This window comes from Phalangium opilio, unplaced genomic scaffold (assembly GCF_054372755.1).
Source record: "Phalangium opilio isolate 3A_F unplaced genomic scaffold, DU_Popi_V2 ptg000037l_1, whole genome shotgun sequence".
In the NCBI taxonomy this organism is placed as follows: domain Eukaryota; kingdom Metazoa; phylum Arthropoda; class Arachnida; order Opiliones; family Phalangiidae; genus Phalangium; species Phalangium opilio.
In genome coordinates, this window is record NW_028324160.1 from 4,744,542 (window position 1) to 4,765,378 (window position 20,837).

Consider the following 20,837-nt stretch of genomic DNA (forward strand, 5'->3'; position numbering starts at 1 on the left):
GATCAAGCCGCTACCGCTATAGCAGCCGCCGCTAGCCTCACCGCGAACTCCTCGACGAACAGCACCCCAGTCACCACGCTGACCGGGTCGCAAACGCTAGCCGCCAACGGGACGCAGACCCCGTTGACCGGACGTCAATCGCCTACCAGTAGCGGCCCCCTAGTCGCCACGTTGACCGGACGTCAATCGCCTACCAGTAGCGGCCCCCTAGTCGCCACGTTGACCGGACGTCAATCGCCTACCAGTAGCGGCCCCCTAGTCGCCACGTTGACCGGACGTCAATCGCCTACCAGTAGCGGCCTCCTAGTCACCACGCCGACCGGGTCGCAATCGCCAGCCGGCAACGGGACTCAGACCCCGTTGACCGGATCTCAACCGCGTACCAGTCACGGCCCCCTAGTCACCACGCTGACCGGGTCGCAAACGCCAGCCGTCAACGGGACGCAGACCCTGTTGACCGGATCTCAATCGCTTATCGCTAGCAGCACGCCGACGCCGCCAACCGGAATTCCAACGCCCACCGAGAATGGAATCTCTACCCTACCGGGTGCCGGCCAGATGACCGCTGCCCTACCTAGCACCGCTCCAGCCACAAGACCGCCAAAATTGGAAACCCGACCAATCTCTGGACAAATCAAAGGCCTCGCTCTATACGCGGTAAGGGAAATCGAAAACACAGAACGCGCCTCCGTGTTCACTCGCGCTACCGCTCAAAATTTAGAACGGAGATTCTTCGAACCTGATCGCCGACCCCCCGAAAGACCGTCGCAACCACGGGACTTCAATCGGTACGATAGCCGAAGGCTAAGGCCTCCTAACCACGCGCTCCAAACCAACCGGATGACACGCATCCCCTTTGCCGCTACGTCAAGTCCGGTTCTCTTGGCTGCCGACCTTCCCACACGCGGACGCACGATAACGACACCGCCTAAAAAGTCCCTTATCAACATTAACGCTTTCAATTCTCTGGAAAACCTATACCGTCACACCGCTTGGCTTCTACGTTTCCCTCATAACCTTCGCTTCAAGGGTCAAAGACGTACGAGTGAGCCAACCGCCAACGACATTCGCCTTACCGAAATATATTGGGTCCGCACTACCCAAAAGGAACAATTCCCGGAAGAAGTCCAACGCCTCGCCAACGGACAATCCATCGCCAAGAACTCCAAGGTCCTTATCCTGCATCCACACCTGGATAAATCGCGCTTTACTACGCTGAACGTCATCCGCAGATTCTCGCTCTTAACCACTCATTTACGGAACTTTAAGTGAATCGCTTTAATGAACATTTTAATTATTGAACTCCTGGTTCAATCGGGGGGAGCGTGTCGAATCTAATATTCGAAGTTTCGCTTTAATTACTCAAAACGTGCTCCTCACTTCACATTATAAACTTCTACCGCACAATTCTAAATTTACAAGTGTTATTCTTAAGATTTCTATACAACCCTTTCCCCTTTGTATAACTTGAAAAACCTCTATGAATAGCCATCGCTTATAATCCCTTTCAACCTCTGACCTTTTACAAGCACACGTGCAAAACCAAGTTCAAACACCTTAACTTGTTTAACCTCTGACCTCACCTAAAAGTATAAAAACTCGCCTCTCCCACTATTTCGACAGCAGAACTCTTTTGGTCACTCTCGCTAAGACACCATACTCTCGCTCTAGGTCAAGCCTCGCTTATAGGTTAACCCGCTCTCGCTTTCTTCGCTGGCTATACTCAGCGCTAGGACTTAACGCTTAAACGGTCCTAGCCGGGTTTTAGACCTCGAACAACCGACCCTCGCGTCGAACTTTAACTTAGTATTTTTTAACGTATTACTTTAACTTAGTCGTTTTTTTTCGCATTTATCATTTTTGGTTTAATAAAACTTACGTTATTTTTTATTGATTTAAATCGCTCCGTTTATTATCGCCCAAAAACTCAATAACGCGACTACTAATTCACGAACCAGTCTACACAAACCTTTAGATAAATTTCAGTAACCGCTTCCACATTTTGTTCAGGGGGTCGGCCAGCATGTCGAATCTAATATTCGAAGTTTCGCTTTAATTACTCAAAACGTGCTCCTCACTTCACATTATAAACTTCTACCGTACAATTCTAAATTTGCAAGTGTTATTCTTAAGATTTCTATACAACCCTTTCCCCTTTGTATAACTTGAAAAACCTCTATGAATAGCCATCGCTTATAATCCCTTTCAACCTCTGACCTTTTACAAGCACACGTGCAAAACCAAGTTCAAACACCTTAACTTAGAAAACTAATATATTTTAAAATTTTATTGATAATAAGATTAAGTTACTTTAGGGATAACAACGAAAAACGAGTGCCACTTCTTGTGCGTAAACAAAATTTCCGTTGAACTTCAACTTAGCTTTATTTAAACGCTTCCTTAGCATTGCGCCGAATCCCATTCAGTCGAACCAACCCCATTCGACCGAAAACCCTCACTTTGGCGGATTTACGATGCTGTTCAATGGGACAATCCCATTGCACCGAAAAACCCGCACTTCAGGTTTTTCCCGATGGAATTTAAATTAAATGAACTTAAAACAATTTACGGCCTACGTAAAATGAACACTAGATCCAAACATTTTCTAAATTATTATTTTAGAACTAAGGATTATAAGAACAAAATAGTAATAAATCAGCAACATATGACATAATAAAATCAATTGCCAATATTGATTTACTTTTTATATTATATTCATTATGAAAATACTTTAAGCCAGCCGTTTTACTGTACTTGAAGTGTATAACCGCCCCAAAGAGGAAGAGTCGTCCTTCTAACCTAACCGAACCGTAACTTTTTGGAAAAGGCATATTATTTGAGAAGTCAATGAAGATAAACATCAATATTTTGGAAAAGGCGTAACAATGTTAAATGATTTATAAAATATTACTAACCTAACCTGGTTTTGAACAAGAACGTTTTATTGTACGAAAGTACTTTTGTGTAATGCTTAACCCAAGCCCAATTTTCACTTTTTGTGTATACTATTATATTATATATTTAGAACACACGGTGTTGAAAACTTACCGAGTTCGTTTTTTATTATCATCTTGTTGCATAGTCGTCAAATAGTGGCGCTTCCAAGCAGTACGAATGTATTGAAAACGCTAGCACTTTTGAGGTCGCTTAATTTTACAAATAGCGTTGTTTGAATTGTAAATACCAACACCAGCGGTTGGGCTAAATTCATTAGAAACTTTGGCGGGATGCGGTCTAATGGAATTCTGCGCAATGGGAATATACCTATTTAAACAAATCTAGCCGACCTGTTGGAAATGTTGTTTTATATTAAAGCCAAGAAAGCTTATTTATTCTTCATGTCGAACCATCACTTTATACATATATTTTAATCAAAATTTTAGTAAAGGAAGTCCTTTTCTCAATATAAAATGAAAGTCATTGTGGCTTACATTATGAATATAGCCACAAGGTGTTAGATTATTCACCTTGTGGCAAAATATACCTCCACTTTTTCATTGTTTTTCTAAAATTTTATAACTCTTCATAAAATAAAGATTTAAAAAATTTAAACCATATACCAACGTATTAAAAACATGTTACATTAAATAACACCTGGCAAGCGTTGATGTTTAGCTTAGTGTTAAGATTATTCTGTGTTTACCTCATAACGTGATAAAATAAGAAGTGTTTCTATTTGTAACACATTTTAAGGATCCTTAGAGAAACAGAGATGTAATTAGACATCAACATTGAAGCAATAAACATTACCTCACACCAATGTTTAACTTTGTAACATGTTCAGATGTCGCAAACCTAAACACTTTTTTTCTGTGTATATATATTATTAATACATAAAATATACTCTAAGAATCACACTACTCCTGGAACTATAGAATTGAAGGTCCAGTTCCAAACTTCCCATTTAGGAAAGAGCCAGAGGAACATCAGCCTTCCTGCAGCAAAGCTGAGGAGAGAATCCTAGACCCCTACATCATACCAACTCTTCCGTCAGATGTATTAAAATTAATAAACGAGAAAGATGCAAGGGTTTTTGGTAGAAAATATAGGCCCCGAATAATAAGTATTCTTTACGAAGACTTGACAAAATATAAAAATTAGTAAGATAATACTTCGTCGACGTACACTCTAGAAGGGACCATAATTTAATTTCCTATTTCTTACAGTTATCCATCCAAAGATGAACGTAACAAGGTAGCGAGTGCACTAGTTCGAAAATATCCTTTCCTTAAGGACAAGCTGAATAATCTAAATGGAAATCCATATGTAAGTGCACAGAAAGACACGCTGTAATTTTATTAACCAAAAGTAATATTAGCTTACAGTTCCCTTCAATAATTTGACTTCCATTTTCAGCTATGATTTTGCATTTACAAATAATTCCCATAAAAGCAATTTTTAACCTATTATTATTATTTTTTACCTATTATTTCATGAAATTATGCGTGCCATAGTTTAAGTTTGCTCATTTGATAGTATCCCTTTAACATTTAAATTTGTTTGACTTTTTTCAAACACCGTCCAATAATGAGCAATTGTACTATTTTAGTTATATAAAAAGCTATTTTTCCTACATCAATGGTTCATATTCCAACTTGTAGAAAATATCTTACTGTAGGACACATGGGCTGAAGCTCTACACACTAAATTTCGTCATGGGCGGTGTAGTAGGGATGACTTGGAATGTGTTAAGAAAATGAAAGCCATTCACAGTAGGAAAAGGAATGGGGTGGTGATAGAAGAAGATCCGGATGAACCGTCTTTGGAGGCCAGTAACAAAAATCCAGAAACTAAGTAGTAGTAGTTACAGAAGAAAAAGGTCGATGCACTTGAGGGATGAAAACGGATTTGCCTATAGGTATGTTGCAATTTATGTGGCGAAGTCATTTCTATTTTGTTATGTTTAATAGTTTTCATTATAGCAGCTTATTTCTAGAATGGCAGAAGATGAAGATAGTGTAAATATGCACACTGATAGTTTTAACAAAGAAATAGACCAAAGTATTCCCAATGAAACACTAATTGAAGAAAAATGCTAAGGACTGCCTCGTATCGTCAAAGTATGGCATATGGAAATAAAAGAGTGGATGAAATAGTCTCGAAATTTCCATTTCTGACGAAAACTAACAAGGTATATTTTCCACTTTAAGCAATGTTGTGGATTATTTAAAAATGATAGTTCGAGCTATAATTCTGATTTGTTTTTTCAGCTAATAAAAGAGCTTAACATACTACAAAATATAAGACCATCAGCAGAAAAGGTGTTAGAACACCATATCGAGCCCCTTGCAACCCGAATAATTCAGCTATGTGCTAAGATGAAACATGCGAAACCAATTCTAGGCCTTCTTAGGGAAAAAGAAGAGGTTCCTTCAGAAGAGGCATTTAAGGGTAATTGATACAATGTATATTTGCAATGAACATTGATTTAAAAACAAACTTCTTTCTTAAAAAACGGAAGTTTAAATCTACCATCTTGTCCACAAAATTTCCTAAGTGGTTAGCCCTTCAATAAAATGCCATGGAGATTTTTCTAATATTTAACTTGTTAGACGTTGAATATTTATACGTAGCTTAAGATTTCATCAGAAATGTCTATGGAGATTTGTAATTTGTGACGATTTAGTTTTGGGATAACTAGATTTTTTCTAATTATACTAGTTATGCAGTTCAATGCCAGTCTGCTTTTGTTACCATGCATTTTCGGGGAAAAACTTGATTTATACTTAACATCAACTGTATGAAATAGTCATTCATTTATTTTTTGCTGTTAAATAGTCAAATTTGAAATGTGCATTTTCAATTTTAGAAGTCCAAGGCACCAACTCCTGTATTGATGTTTTCGAATAATAACTATTTGGATGCACCTTTGACGGTACAAATTGAAGGTGTCACCTTTGATGTTAAAATCATTCAAGATGGAGTTACCACCTTGTTTGCTGGCTATTATGCATTCCAACTCCAATATCCGATTGGGTTACAAAAAACATTGGAGTATATTCAAAAGGTGGTTTTTAAAATTAGCTGTGAGAAAATATTTTCTGGTGTTTGCAATATTGTTAACTTAATTGTAAGTTAGATATTTTTATAAATGAAAAATAAAGTGGTCATTTGACGTAAACGATGGAACTGTTTTATATAGTCCCTGTCAGGTTAATTTTCAAACTGAAAGGTGCTTAAAGCTGGATGATTGTTTTCATCAAGGCACATCGAGCGGCTTTGCATTCAAAGGTGGTCGGTTATGCGTTTAGCGATTGTGGTTGTTCCGTTCAAAAATGAGTTTTCTAGTCTAAAATGGTCGACGTACCAGCCGTCGATATTCTATTCAAATATGGTCACTGTTCTGTTCAAGGATGGTCGCTATTCTGTAAAAGGATGGTCGCTATTCTGCTCAACGATGGCCTATAGTTTGATCAACGATGGTCGGTATTCCGTTCAAAGATGGTCGATATTGCGTTAAACGATGGCAGATATTCCGTTCAACGATGTTTGGTATTCCGTTCAAAGATGGTCGATATTCCGTTCAAAGATGGTCGATATTCCGTTCAAAGATGGTCGATATTCCGTTCAAGATGGTCGATATTCTGTTCAGAGATGGTCGAAATTTTGTTCAAAGATGGTCGATATTCTGTTCAAAGATGGTCGCTTTTCCTGCCGTTGATGGTCGCTTGTCCGTTCAAAGATGGTAAATTTTCTTGCTGTCGCTGGTCGGTTGCCTTCTCAAAGATGTCCGTGCTACTGTGTAACTTTGCACAATCAAATTGATGTGCACATTAGGACATGGTTCAATCTGTGCAGATTTGGTCAAAAATCTGTGCTGTCTCAGAGTCACCACTCTGCACATGTTTTTGTGTTGGATTGAACAGTTTTTTTTAACAGTGTTCCCTTCAAACAATAAGAGAAGAAATGTTTATCTTAAACATTAGAGGCGACGATCGAGTTATGTTACAGCGTCAGCTTCAAGACCGCTTGATATTTTATTTGCTATATTAATTAAGATTTAGTTCTACTCATCATTAAGATGATTTAAGCTATTATAAGGGCACGTTTTCAGTATCTACCGTTAAAGGGAGGGTGAAGTGGAAAATCAAGTGATTTTTCATAGATTCTTCTACTAACTATAAGACCAGTCTGCATGGTGAAACATTCAGGCAATGCCTCCGAATGATTTTAAAATTCAAATTGGGTTCAGATTTTAAGGATAATTTGAAATAAGCCCTTCCGACCAATCGCGTAAACCACTGCCTTCATATCAACAAAATTCTCATGGCACGCTCCATGTTTCGTGCCACGACAGTCACATCGCGCGCAATTTTTATCAAATCTCGCGATAAATTTCATTCGACACGGAGCGTGCCACGTGAATTTTGTTAATTAAAACGCAGGGCGTTACGAGATTGGTCGGAGGGGCTTATTTCAAATTAGCCTTGAAACCTGAAACTAATTTGAATTTTAAAATCATTCGGAGATATTAAATGGATGTTTCGCTATGGAGACTGGTCTTGTAATTAGTAGAAGAATCGATAAAATATCACTTGATTTTCCACTTCACCCTCCCTTTAATACACCGATTTAAATCTCTTCCTGTGCAGACATACTCTTTCATCAAAACCGTATTTTCCATTATTCGACTGTATCGATATTACAAATAAAAAGGATGATATTGATATAAATCGATAGTGCAACCGCAGATGATAACAAGGTCGGAAATTTATTCATTTAAAATTAATTTTAAAGCTTTAATTTGTAATTGCAGCGGTTCTTTCACAAAATAAACCACTTGTAGTTATACAAAATTTTATGGTGACTGTATTATTTGTGCAGCCTTGTGTAGTCTTAAGATACGTTATTAAGGTGTGAAAAATGAAACTCTGCTGAAACGCGGGCAACCACCATTCAATAGAATATTATTCAAATAATGTCTTGCCTTTTCGATTGCGGCAATAAGAGTTTGATTCACGAGTGATAATGTGAAGAAATCCATTTAGTCACATAGTTCAAAAATTAATACAATTTTCAAAATGATTATTGTCACTATTTTACTTGATTTAAAATCTTAAAATAATGAACATTTTAGTAGCAATTATCTTAGTTTAAGTACTAAAACCAATTTAAAATAGTTTTTGTCATTCAGTGAATTCTCGAACCAAAAAACATTGAACAATTCAATATTTCAAACAATACACAAACAAGAAGATTAATCGCTGACGTTAAAGTAAATAAGTTAAACAATAGGCGACTAGGAAAAGAGAACTAAATCGTTAAGCAGTACTAAAAATTACAGTTAACTAGAAATTCTCTAGATTCTAGAACATTAAGGGAAACTAGCCTGACGACTCTATAGAAACAATGAGAGTGGCAACTTCTAGTGTTAACATTCAACAATTAGTCATTCGGGAAGTTACTCTCATTAACCGGAATGTATTGATATTACTCCTTAGAAATGATCGTTGTGGCTTGGAACCCAGCTCCAAATGATGGTATGCATAGTGAGTGACTGTAGTGGATTTAAATTCGTGATAATGTAAAAGTATCTTATTGACTAGTCTATAGCGGACTAGTCTCCGCCTATTGTGGTTATTACCATGAGTTAATAATATGTTAGCTCCCTATAAGTTACTCAGGCAATTCATTTTTATACTCCCGCGCCGCCGGCTTCCCAGTTATATGCGACGCTCTGCGGCCGCCACGTGAACGAAAATCTTATTTACTCTTCTTTCCGGTTTTTCCCAGGAAGCGCGTATAGTGGAAACTAGCAAATGATATCGGAGGTATTTATGCAGCCGAATATTTCGCTCAGTAGCCTCAGTTAAGAAAACAGTTAAGAGATCAGAGGATTGGATTATGAGCGGCTAAATGTGCGCCTGTTTTTGTTATTATCAAGTTTTATCAACTGAATAAATTTCCCCTTTTCCAAAGTTTTTCTAAATGGAATATGTTTTACCCCTAATTATTGGTACCTTTCCAAATTATGGCTGATTAGCTTGTTTATTGCCACCTTTTCCAAAAAATTGTTATTTTTAGTTTCTTTCTACCCTAAAAAGAGGCGCACTTTTAGCCATTCGTATTGGATTTAGCCGATGTATAATTTTCTCGTTTCAAGTAACAATAACAACTATTATCTTTAGCATTCGTTATCAATATCGGCAAATTGCATTGAGTTCCTGCATTTTTTGTCTCAGTACTGACACAAACGCCATGATTTAATGTTAAATTGTTAAAACATAAACATACACGACTAAAACACTCCCTTGGTGGAAAAGCAGCCGACGACTCGAGGTCGAGGAGCCGTACGAGCGGGATTTTTCTTCGACAAGAGAGAGCGCGACATTCGGATTTTTTCCCGCGCGGGCGAAATGAGAAGAAATCGGTGGATACATTACGCCTATGGAGCCTGAGTAACTTATAGGGAGCTGACATATTATTAACTCATGTTATTATTAATAACTTTCTATAAATTCCTTCGCAAGTTAAGTTTTCGGTTTTGAACTCTAAGTCAACCATTGCAAAACATATTAATTTGAATAAAAGTATACAGTCTTTTTCCTTATGCATTAAATGGTGTAACGTTCTATAAAAAATGAACGTAAATTCCGTATTTATTGACCAGTCCAGAACACTGGGCGGATTATCTCGTTCTCAATAAAAGGAAAGTATGTAATCTTTGAAATGATCACCCATTTTTAAATTACCATAATCGTGGCTCCTATTTTCAATGTTGAGCGACAATTTGGGGACGCCGTAGATGCCCCCGCGCTCAGGAGAAGCGCCTAATCAGGTCCTCTGACTGTCCTATTTTCCATTGCATTTCCATTTTTTATTCACACTTTAAAAGTTCTTTACTCTGAAATGCAATTGCCTTTACCTAATCACGGGTGAAATGATTCGAGGGTACGTAGATTAATATAATTCTCAGCATCAAAATTTGAAAATAGTTTTCTGACAGTCTGAGCCTACAGTTCAAATGAAAAATGTTGCCCTTATCGAAGAATTTAAGTTAGACGTGTCCCTGTTGGCATAGTAACGGTGTCGCATGCAACACGCTCTATGGAGCAAATTACCTGTCACGGCTCGCGAGCGACAGACGTTTTGGCGACAGAAGGCAACACCATAATTAAAACGGTGGAATGATTTCCTATTTTTTATATTCCGCTTCGAAATAACTACGATTTTCAAATAACAGAACAAAATTAGTAGGCCACTTGTTTTTATTTGGTTTTTCAAAAAATGTAACTCAAAAATGCCTTAAAAGCAAAGGAAACGAGCATTCCAATTTTGCGCAACTTTGCCTCAAATATTATATTCTCTAGTTGTCGTGTTAAAATTATTGAAAACCTTGTTAAACTAGAAAACAAGCTCCAACATAGAAAGTTCTTCTTTATGGAAAGTCACAATTCGTTAATTCCCGAATTTCACTAACCAATCTCAATGGTTGATATCAGTAACACCAGAAGTCCATTAAATTAGCCTAGGAAGTAAACAATTACAATAGCTGGCATATCGTACGTCTCTGATGGGGAAAGAACTCTTTTTAACTCCATGGATATGGGGTTAAAGATTTTCCCCTTTCCTAACGTTGTTAGAATTCCCGAGCTCCTTTCTAGGAAGTCTTTCTGGACGTCAGCGGGGCGTGACTTCTTCAGCCCATGAACGCTGGATCTCTAAAGGGTAGATTGTTTGCTTTATAAAAAATAAAACAAGGAACGGCCAAGGTCGTTAAATAGTTTTTTTCAATAGGTTTATGAAGAGTCATAAAAAACTGAATGACCTTCATTGTTCCAAAATTCACACCCCCAATCCCTTCTCCTGATTCGATGCTAAAGAGGGCTCGGTTTCACAGTGGAAGGGGGCGTTTTCCGGCCCCATAGAGATTATATAAAAAAGGACTTGGTTGCCCAAGCCTAAAAAACAAAACGATAAGAGTTTTTTCCAGTTGACTGAAGCGCGGATATTTTATTTTTCTATATAATTTTAAAGACAATCCGTATTTTACTACTCTTTAGAATTTAATTCAATCTCCTGATTTTACTGCTAATGGATTTATTTCCTATAAATTAATTGAAATAAAAAATTACTTCTCTCAGATTTTTCAGGATAAAATTTTACGAAAATGGAATTGTTGAAAAATCTGAGATAAGTAATTTTTTATTTCAATTAATTTATAGGAAATAAATCCATTAGCAGTAAAATCAGGAGATTGAATTAAATTCTAAAGAGTAGTAAAATACGGATTGTCTTTAAAATTATATAGAAAAATAAAATATCCGCGCTTCAGTCAACTGGAAAAAACTCTTATCGTTTTGTTTTTTAGGCTTGGGCAACCAAGTCCTTTTTTATATAATATCTGTTCCTTCAGTCTGCATTTGTATTAATCTATTATAAAACAATTTTTTCCCTGAAATGCGAAATTTTTCACTTCTAGGACGAGGTTAAAAATGGTTCTACACTTCTACTAATTCTTATAAGATACGGCTCACAATTCGTTTTAGAACCCGAGCTTTATAGTCAATTTCAAAACCAACATCCTGCCACGATTTTTAAACTATCAAATCCGTATCTTTTACAGTCCACTCTACGATTACAATTATCCATGACATTGCGTTCACTGCCCTTGTACGTTTACAGTGAGTGGCACCGTGGCCAGTTGTTTTAATTAATATACCTAGGCCACAGGTCCAGTTTTAAAAAAATCCTTATTTCCAACACTGATCCATCTATCCTTATGCCTTACTGAAGGCTACAGTGAAATATCCATGAAGCGTAAGCTTCTATTATAAATCCATGGCCTAAGTAAGGCAACTTAAGCCTTGGTCGAAACTAACATCTAAAATATAAATTAAAAAGGTATCTTAAGTATAGAATTTCAACCGAGACACATAATTAAACGAAAAATAGACCCGCCAGAGAAATTTTTAATAAATATAGTGTTATACTTATTGAAAAATATCAAGTTAAAGTTTCAAGGCGGTGAAATGGCAAATTAGCGTCGTCTACTGTAGAGTAATGAACAATTAGAGTCGTCTGCTGTAGAATAATCTTTTGAGGTACTTACATTTTTAATTAAATTAACATACTTAGACTTAATTAATTTTGATGAAACTTGAAAAAGGCACACCTTGAATAGTTACTTGTTAATTTGAAAGTATTCCGAAACGTAACTTCGCTTTAGTTTTTAAATGATTCGATGTACAGGAGCACCAAAAACCCCATGTTATTCCTATGGGAAAATCGGCGAAAATCTGTGAATTTTCATTTAACATTACGGGAGGGTGTGGGATCTTATCTAGAAGGGCCTACCGGCCCTCTAGAATACAGTGTTCATTTTCAGCCAATAGTTTTTTCTCTCTCAATAGGGCAAATTTTGGCGTACGAGTCGCACCTAAACCGGAGATCTGAGAAAAACTATCGCGAGGTGGCGAATGTGTCGCCCTTCTCCAGTATTGCTACACAAGAGAGGGGAGTCCCAAACCCCGCTTTTGGTTACTTTCTAGGCTAATTTAATGGACTTCTGATAATAATTAAACCCTAATTATCTGGAATTTGTATCACAACCTTCCTTTATATTCTTTGCTAAAAACAAAGAATGTATGTTGGATACAAACAATACTAAGCATGAATAAAAATCCTTATTCATCATTTCTAGCTTAATTATTATCCGTCCTCTGTTTAGATAATTCAGTATATTTATCTACCACCTCCAAAATGGTAGCTTCGCAAGGCCGTTGAAAATCAACATAAACCAACTTCACTCGTTCCGCTACATATTAACAGAATTTCTCCGTTCTTCCTCGCTTTCGTGTACGATGGAAGCAATCTGTCATCATTGATTATTGTGCATAACCATTAAATAATAGATAGACCTGGTTTTGCGCACCTATCAACTTTGTTTATTTCTTTATCAATTTCTTCGTCTAGGTCATCGACAAAATCGGCACCTTGTTTCCTTTTTGTTATGTTTATCTATAAAAAACATAAGTTTAGACCAAATCGCCTATTGGTAAGATAAGCAAGATGTATATAAATTATAACAGATGTTTGCCAGGCACAATAACACTGACGATTGTTATACCTTTTTAAACCATGTAAATAATACACTTCCGTTTTATACCATCGATCCTAGTCGTAATCATTGTAGTGTAATATACACAACAGGGGTGTACAAGGCATTTGTAAGAGGAAAAATAATTGAGGAATATTGATGTTTATTTTAAATAATAAAAGACATTTTAAGATTTCTTTAAAATCATGATATATGTTTTTCCTAAAGTTCTTCGTTATATCATGCTTATGCTTTTGAATAAATGCCTTGGATCTGTTTCATCAAAATCTCTCGCGTCCGAAATTTTCCCAGATCAATAAATATCCTTTCATGTTAAAATTTATCAAGAAAATTAACTAACATCCAACCACAGTATTTGGAATAGGTATTTTTGTTCAAAGATCATATCCAATAAGGAGTTCTTATAGGCATATTCTCCTTTCATAAACTTTTCCGACAACTTAAGTTTTTGATTTTTCGTTTTGCCGCTCTTTAGAGTTGGAAAACGATTGTTCCGACCTCTGTTGGCTGGACGGCTGGTCGGCAGGTCGGCTGGCTGGATTTTGGTGTGACCTGATGAGATTCGTCATAAATAAACTTTTCAAATTTCAAATTTCCCACGAATTTTCGACTCGAAATTCACCCGTAGTTCACGTTACACCTCATAGGTGGCGTAACGTAATTAATTTCAATTGAAATTATTTTCCCGTCGGTGCCGGGCCTCGAACCTGCGATGTCCCAATTTATACGAGACGCCAGTGAAGACGCCCGCCCGCGCACGCACCACGAAGCTACGCTCGCTTAGTACAAAACCCGAGTTAAGTTAGACTGTAGAGTAGAGAGAGGTAGAAATATGTGGATCCCCACCTACCCTCCCCTTCCCGACGCGCGCCAACCAGCTGCAGCTGGATTTTGTAAGTGGGAGAGGAGAGAGAGTAGAGAGAATGACTGCCTAGCGCCCGCCAATAATTTTTAGCAATGTGATTTAAATCAATGAAACATACTCATTTAAAGTTAAATAATTATAATTAGCTAATATGATTATTATATTTAAAAAAAATTATATTATTTAAGTAATAAATTTAACGATAGTTGTTGAGAGATTCAATAGAGGGCAACGTGAGATGTCATAAATACTAGTTTGTTTTTTGTTGTCTCTCTGCCTCCTATTGCAAGGTCCAAGGCTTAACGGATGATCGATGATTAGATAGTTTAATCAGGTGTTTAAATGTAACTTAATCCCGGCGATACCATTAATGACAAACGCAATCAACATACTCATGGTTAAATTAGAGTTAATTAAATTGAATTATTCAAAGATAATTATAAAATTAAATCAACAACTTAACTATCTGCTCGATATTAGGCTAAGTTTTAACTTTTTGCCAGTTTTGCTGTTTATTTAAACGTAATTAAACAATGGTTAAATACTGCAGCGTGTATGGGTGTAAATTTCCACGCGACGTTAAATTGTCGAAACAATGGGATATAGCTTTAAAAATGGGTAAACCACACACCAAGTCCATGGTTGTCTGCTCCCTTCATTTTAAATTAGAGGATTACCGCCTTAAACCGAAATATGAACATTCAGGTATGTTTTAAGCGTATAATATTAATTTAAAACCAATTATAATAAGAGTTATTATTGTAGATAAGTTAAGTTACCCTCCCAGACTTAGACCCTTGGCTGTTCCTTCCAAAAAACTCCTGTTAAGGAAACATGATCAACAAAAGTTCAAGGCTAATGGGAGATTTGAAAGACTGAAAAAAAGGAATCAGCTCTCACAATCTCCAACTTTGCATGCAAGAGAAACAGCTGAAATAAATGGACCAGCAGACGCAGAAATTCTAGCTGAAAGATTGGGGATTGATGCTGTTCAACAAACTACCGAGGAAACTAAGACCGACATATGCACCACTCCAAACCACAATGATAAATCAGGGTTGCCACGGAGAACCTGGAAAACCTGGAAAAGTCAGGGAATTTGAAAATGGGCCAAAAAGGTCAGGGAAAATTCAGTGAGTTTTATTTTAGTAGGTAAAATTTCTGGGGATAAGTCTTTATTGAAAGAGTAATGAAAGTTTCTCATTCTCTCTTAACACAAAAAACTCTAGAGCAATCCTAAAAAATGTCTAGAATTGTTTTTGTAAAGTTATAATGCTCTCTAAAGAAATCTACCAGACTGTTATTTATAGTTCAAATGTTTCTTAATCATTTGGTGAAAAGTGTTTCTTAATCGTTTTGGTGTGAAAAATACATTGGAAAACTTAAATGTAGAGACTTTATTTAATTATAAGCACTTAAAACGTGCTGTAAACATTTACACTTTCGGCCTAAAAGGTCAGGGAAAATCTCAGAAAAAGGTCAGGGAAAACCTGGAATAGTCAGGGAATTTGGTTTTGAATATTCCGTGGCAACCCTGTAAATGCATTATGGTCAACACCTTGGAAAATCATACATGTTATGTTAATGCTTCTAATGGAATATTGAATGCCACCTCTTTAATTTCATTAACAGGATTACAAAGTACTGGTCTATTTGATGCGATCATTAAAAATATTAACAGTAAATTCATACCCCTTTTTCATAGACAAATAAGGTAGAGAGGGCCAAGAATGGGGGAAACTACGAGTCTCGAGATAGGGTATTTTCAAAAGCGTATAGAAAACCATAAAGTGAAGGTCAGTAACTTATCCTAGGCTTTGGCTTTGGTTTACATGTAAAATGAGGAGCTCGCGGGGTCTAAGTAAGCTCCCAACCAATCACCTTCCACTTGCATTACCTCATCCGAATCGTAGGCACACGTCATACTCAAGCAAAAAATAGTTTTGCGACGCTAGCGGCTACTTCAGGGCAAAAATAGAAACACTAAAATATCGTCTGCTTTTTTTAAACAACCCCGGAACGGGAGTCGGGAAAGCTTCGGGTCTTCGGGAATCGAAGTAGGTTCACCGCGTTAACGGTAACGGCACGCTAAGTCAGGCGGGCAAGGCCTAAAGTACCCCGACGTTTTTTCCTAACTTCCCAAGGTGATAATTTAATTGTTATTTAAATATTTAAAGTAGACTAGTTTACCAAGTTTAGTTTAGAATATGTGGTTGTCGTGGTAGTTCTTTTAATGATTCAAATATTATAAAGCCGTTTTTATTATAATTCGTTTTTGAAATGCCTCGGAAAAAACCACAGAGAGCAGATTGCTCTTTTAGCTTTAAAGCCAAAAAAACCGAAGTACGCAATACAACTCTTTCAAACTACCATTTTCGATCATGAATTCTATGGCCTCTTTCAATTTCCCATTTTTATCCGTAACGAAAATATCGTCCTTTTCATAACGGTGTAACAATGTTGTTAACTCTAAACCTTCAGTCATTATTTATCTCGTTAAAATGTCACCAAAAGCCTAAGGATGTCACAGAACGGTACACTCGTCTTTAGGGCTTTAGGCCTAATATAAGCAGCCGACGCAACTCATACGAAATTTAGTGGAGCTATATTTTTTAGCCAACTCACTCATGTACCTTGTGTAACACTACGCGAATTTAATCTTCCGCCACGACGAAGCGGCATCGTACCGGCTCTAACGAGGAGGGGGGTCGGAACAACGCGATAGAGAGGGGGCTCCTACTTTTTCACGTTCAGCCCAGGCGGTAAAGACCTTTACTTTATAGTTTTCTATACGCTTTTGGTATTTTTGACACTCATGAAACTAAAACTTGGCATTTGATTTCGTTCACCGCTCTATCAGCTTGGAATAAGTAAAGTTCAGACCTCAAATCATTTTAAATTAACTCTTACGCAGTTCCCAAGCTTGTTAAAACCCGTGAAAAAAAATGCAAATAAATAATGAACTCCTGAAATTTTGTAAAACAATTTTATTCAATAAATTAGTAACATTCTATCACATTTTAAGGAACTTAAAAATATCACTTCAGCTTTATTTGCGCCATTACATTCCGTCCTTTTTATTCCATTTCAAATAATTTGGAATGTAGTAATTAAAATAAGCAAAAAAACCTTTTAAAAAAAGTAATTTATAATCTTGGTAAAAGATTGTTACTAAATTTTTGGTCTTTAGGCACATCAATAACAAAACAGTCATCTTCCAGTTTAGAATAAATTCCAAAATGACAACTTTGAAGTCCTAAAAGGGCCAAACTAAGTTGCACTTGCCCATAATACATTTGTTAGGCTTTCAAAGAAAATGTTCCGTCCTTCTTGATTACGTAAGGAGTTTTCTTGAGGACTGTTTCTATGTTTCCTTTTTCACCAATGACTGGACACTTCATTTCGACCAAATTATCGTTGACTATTCCGTCAGGGGAACACCCCAAGAATGGATAAGAAGGGTTGACTTCAAAACCAATCTTCGGTACTTTTAAATTAGACTTTTTTTAAAGCAACAAGTGTTTTTTTTTCGTTTGTAATTCCATAATGTGTGAATTCATTTCCCTTAAAGTTTGACTGAAGAGCTTTTTGAATTTTTTCAGTAGGATCTTTTGGAAAATATGTGTAATACTCTTAGCAATTTTGACAAGAGAGAGAGCAACAGGTACTAAACAAAAAGAAAACAGTATTACCAATTTTTATACTCATGTTATGACCAAGGCTTAAGAGTTTACATAACTAATCTGGTTAATATTAATGTGATTAGGTTTTCAACACTTACCATTTTTGAAAATATTCTCTTCTGAAAATTGTGGTTCATTCATTGCAAGAAATTTCGAGTACTAATTTTCATTTGGCATTGAATTATAAGTTTAAACGTCACATACACTGCCGCTGATGCTACAGGTCTCAGGCCTGCCATTTTTTTCCCCTAGATCAAGCTTCGCGTTTTCTCCGGACGGTGGCACTAGTGAAACTTTTTTTTCGTTCTAGGCGCGGAATCTGGCAGCTCTGAACTAGGGAAATCTTAAGGGTTAGAAACGGAAATTTCATTTGTCCCACCTGGCATTACTGCTTTGACCATCCTTTCTCCTTTGTTCTCTTGCGAACTCTGCGTTTAACGGCTGTGGAAGATTTCTTATGCTTTTTGTGAATGCGAATTGAAAACTTATTGTTCGAAATAAGTATTGGTTTTGAATTTTGTTACCATAGTTCTCAATTTTTATTTGGCCAATTAATTTACCATTAATTATAGTTTATTTTCAGAATTAACTTCAAGTAAGTATTTCTTTGAACGGGTAGTTTTGTCATATATTTTTTTATGTTAGGCCTATTTACGGGTAAACTAAGATTGTTTTCAGGATATCTAACAAGTCATGAACTAAGTTAGGACATTTTCAACGGTCTGAATTCAAAATTGACTTTGTGCCGTTTAACTCGGCTGTTATACAAATACGAGAGAGTTCAGAAATGGCATCTAATGTGAAAGAAACATCAGCCGAAAAGATGAGAAGGCTACGTTTGAATCCAGAATACAGAGAAAGAGAAAAAGCACAAAGACTAGAGAGATATGCGGCAAGGAAGAAGCTAGAAAGGCAGTTGGTGTTCGAATCTCCTACTAATCAGGGCCCATCTACCAGTCAAAGTTCTTTCACTCCGATTTAAAACGTCGAGATTTTAAATCCTAAATATAAGTATTTTTTCGTCTTTTGTCTCGAAATATTTCTTTCGTGTGTTGTCAGCACGCTTAAAACTAGGTTATAGATTACCGCAAAATCACTCCAGTATAGGAACCAGGGTCGTGCTGAGAACCAAAGCTAGAACAAATTTTATATTGAATAAGCTGCCGTCGAACATAGCGAGTTGCCAATCCTGTAAGCCTGAGAAAAATTTCCTCACTAAGTTTTTACTTCTGCGAGTTTTAGAGGTACGGAAAAGTATTGGTCCGACCCTTCCTGGCAGGCTGGGCGTCCCTTCAACTACATTTTTATTTATAAATTATTTCCTTACTAAGTTTTTACTTTCGCGCGTTTTAGAGGTTCGGAAAAGTATTGGTCCGACCCTAGCTGGCAGGCTGGGCCTCCCTTCAACCCCATTTTTAGTTCTAAAATTGTATTATACTAAATTAAAATATATAAAATTGTTTTTAAATTAACTTTTTTGGCACAAATATTATGAGATTTTTGTAAGTTTTTTCGGTTCCAGCTTCTCTGATTAATTAACGCTTAGTACGTCATAAACAAAAGGAATGAGGTTGTTTTTGGCGGTAATATATATCGGGCCTGCCTTCTATTCAGTACGATTTTCTCTGTTCTTTATCTCCACCATGCGTTTCCGTGTCCCGTCTAGCGTTGTTCTTTAGGGCTTATGCAAATTACTTCATTTCTATATCGTCAAGTTTCAAGAGAACATGACTCGGGGCTAATTCTAAGCGCTTGTTGCATATTGCTATTAGCGTGCAATCAATGAATAATTTTAGTACCCAAACACATCAATTATCCCACAAATATTAGGTTTGCAACAAAAATATCAAGAAAATTATTCCAGTTCATAGGACAGAAGTTGATTATTTACTTGTTTCATAATCTATAACCCAAAATCAAGCTAGATTATTTTTATTCATAATTGGAATGATATTTGGTATTTAAAAGAAAAAAATAACCGTTAAGTATATATGCCGGGGTCACCTTACAATAAATTTAGCTAGCCAAGGCAAAACGTTAATATGGCCGGGGCCATCTTGTTTGCTATAATAGACTCAGTACCTTAATTCTCCGGCTTTAGTGCGAGCTTGTGGTCTATTCGTATATTCGTTGGAAACTTAAGGAGCTTTTAATATATGGACACGATAACTGAGTCAACTGTTAATTGTAAATAGATTGTAGAGAAAACAAGATGACCCCAGTCATATTAACGTTTTGCCTGGGCTAGCTAATTTTATTGTAAGGTTACCCCGGCCTATAAACTTTACGGTTATTTTTTTTTAAATATCAAATATCATTCCAATTATGAATAAAAATAATCTAGCTTGATTTAGGGTTACAAATTAATTAAAAAAGTAAATAACAAACTTCTCCCCTATGAACTGAAACAGTTTTGTTGATATTTTTATTGCAAACCTAACATTTGTGGGATAATAGATGCGTTTGGGTATTAAAATTATTCATTGATTTCAAGCTTATAGCAATATGCAACAAGCGCTTGAAATTAGCCCCGAGTCATGTTATCTTGAAACTTGACGCAATAGAAATGACGTAATTTGCATAAGTCCTACCGAACAACGCTAGACGTGACACGGAAACGGATGGTGGAGATAAGGAACAGAGAAAATCGTACTGGAATAGAAGGCAGGCCCGATAGATATTACCGTGAAAAGCAACCACATTCCTTTTTTGTTTATGACGTACTAAGTGCTAATTAATCAGAGAAGCCGGAAGCGTGCCAAATAAAGTTAATTTAAAAACAATGTTATATGCATAAAAGCATTTTTTGGTATAAAACAATTTTAGAGTTAAAAATGGGATTGAAGGGACGCTTAGCCTGCCTGCCAGCCAGGTTCGAACCAATACTTTTCCGAACCTCTAAAACGCGCGAAAGTAAATACTTATTGAGGAAATTTTTTTTCACGCTTACAGGATTGGCAACTCCCTATCTTCGACGGCAGCTTATTCGATATAAAATGTGCTCCAGCTTTGGTTCTCAGCACGAGAAAACCCTGGTTCCTATACGGTTCCCCCCATTTCACCCAATTTAAAACACCCAATTCCCATTTACCCAATTCCCATTCAACCCAATTCCCAGTTCGACTATCCCAATTAACCCAATATTGCATACCCAAAAAGACTCAAATAGAGTAGAATTTGATGGTTTTATTTATTTATTTTTTCATAACATAAGGGATACACTTACTTG

At 36.7% G+C, this 20,837-nt stretch overlaps 1 protein-coding gene across 1 annotated transcript; it reads left to right on the top strand.

Moving 5' to 3' along the window:
- Nucleotides 1-4,954: 4,954 nt before the first annotated feature.
- Nucleotides 4,955-9,774, top strand: LOC149683458 (sterile alpha motif domain-containing protein 3-like). Its single transcript, XM_089871275.1, has 8 exons — nt 4,955-5,131; nt 5,211-5,391; nt 5,662-5,738; nt 5,810-6,026; nt 6,252-6,422; nt 6,593-6,685; nt 8,442-8,480; nt 9,746-9,774. Exons 1-8 carry the CDS (start codon nt 5,033-5,035, stop codon nt 9,772-9,774), a joined length of 906 nt encoding a protein of 301 aa, XP_089727401.1. The 5' UTR covers nt 4,955-5,032.
- Nucleotides 9,775-20,837: the final 11,063 nt, after the last annotated feature.

Excerpts from the sequence above, each read along its gene's own strand:
- LOC149683458 (XM_089871275.1), top strand. The coding sequence starts at position 5,033 with ATGCTAAGGACTGCCTCGTATCGTCAAAGTATGGCATATGGAAATAAA. Across the intron at positions 5,132-5,210 it reads TTCTGACGAAAACTAACAAG|CTAATAAAAGAGCTTAACAT; the intron begins GTATATTTTCCA and ends TTGTTTTTTCAG. Across the intron at positions 6,423-6,592 it reads CTATAGTTTGATCAACGATG|AGATGGTCGAAATTTTGTTC; the intron begins GTCGGTATTCCG and ends TATTCTGTTCAG.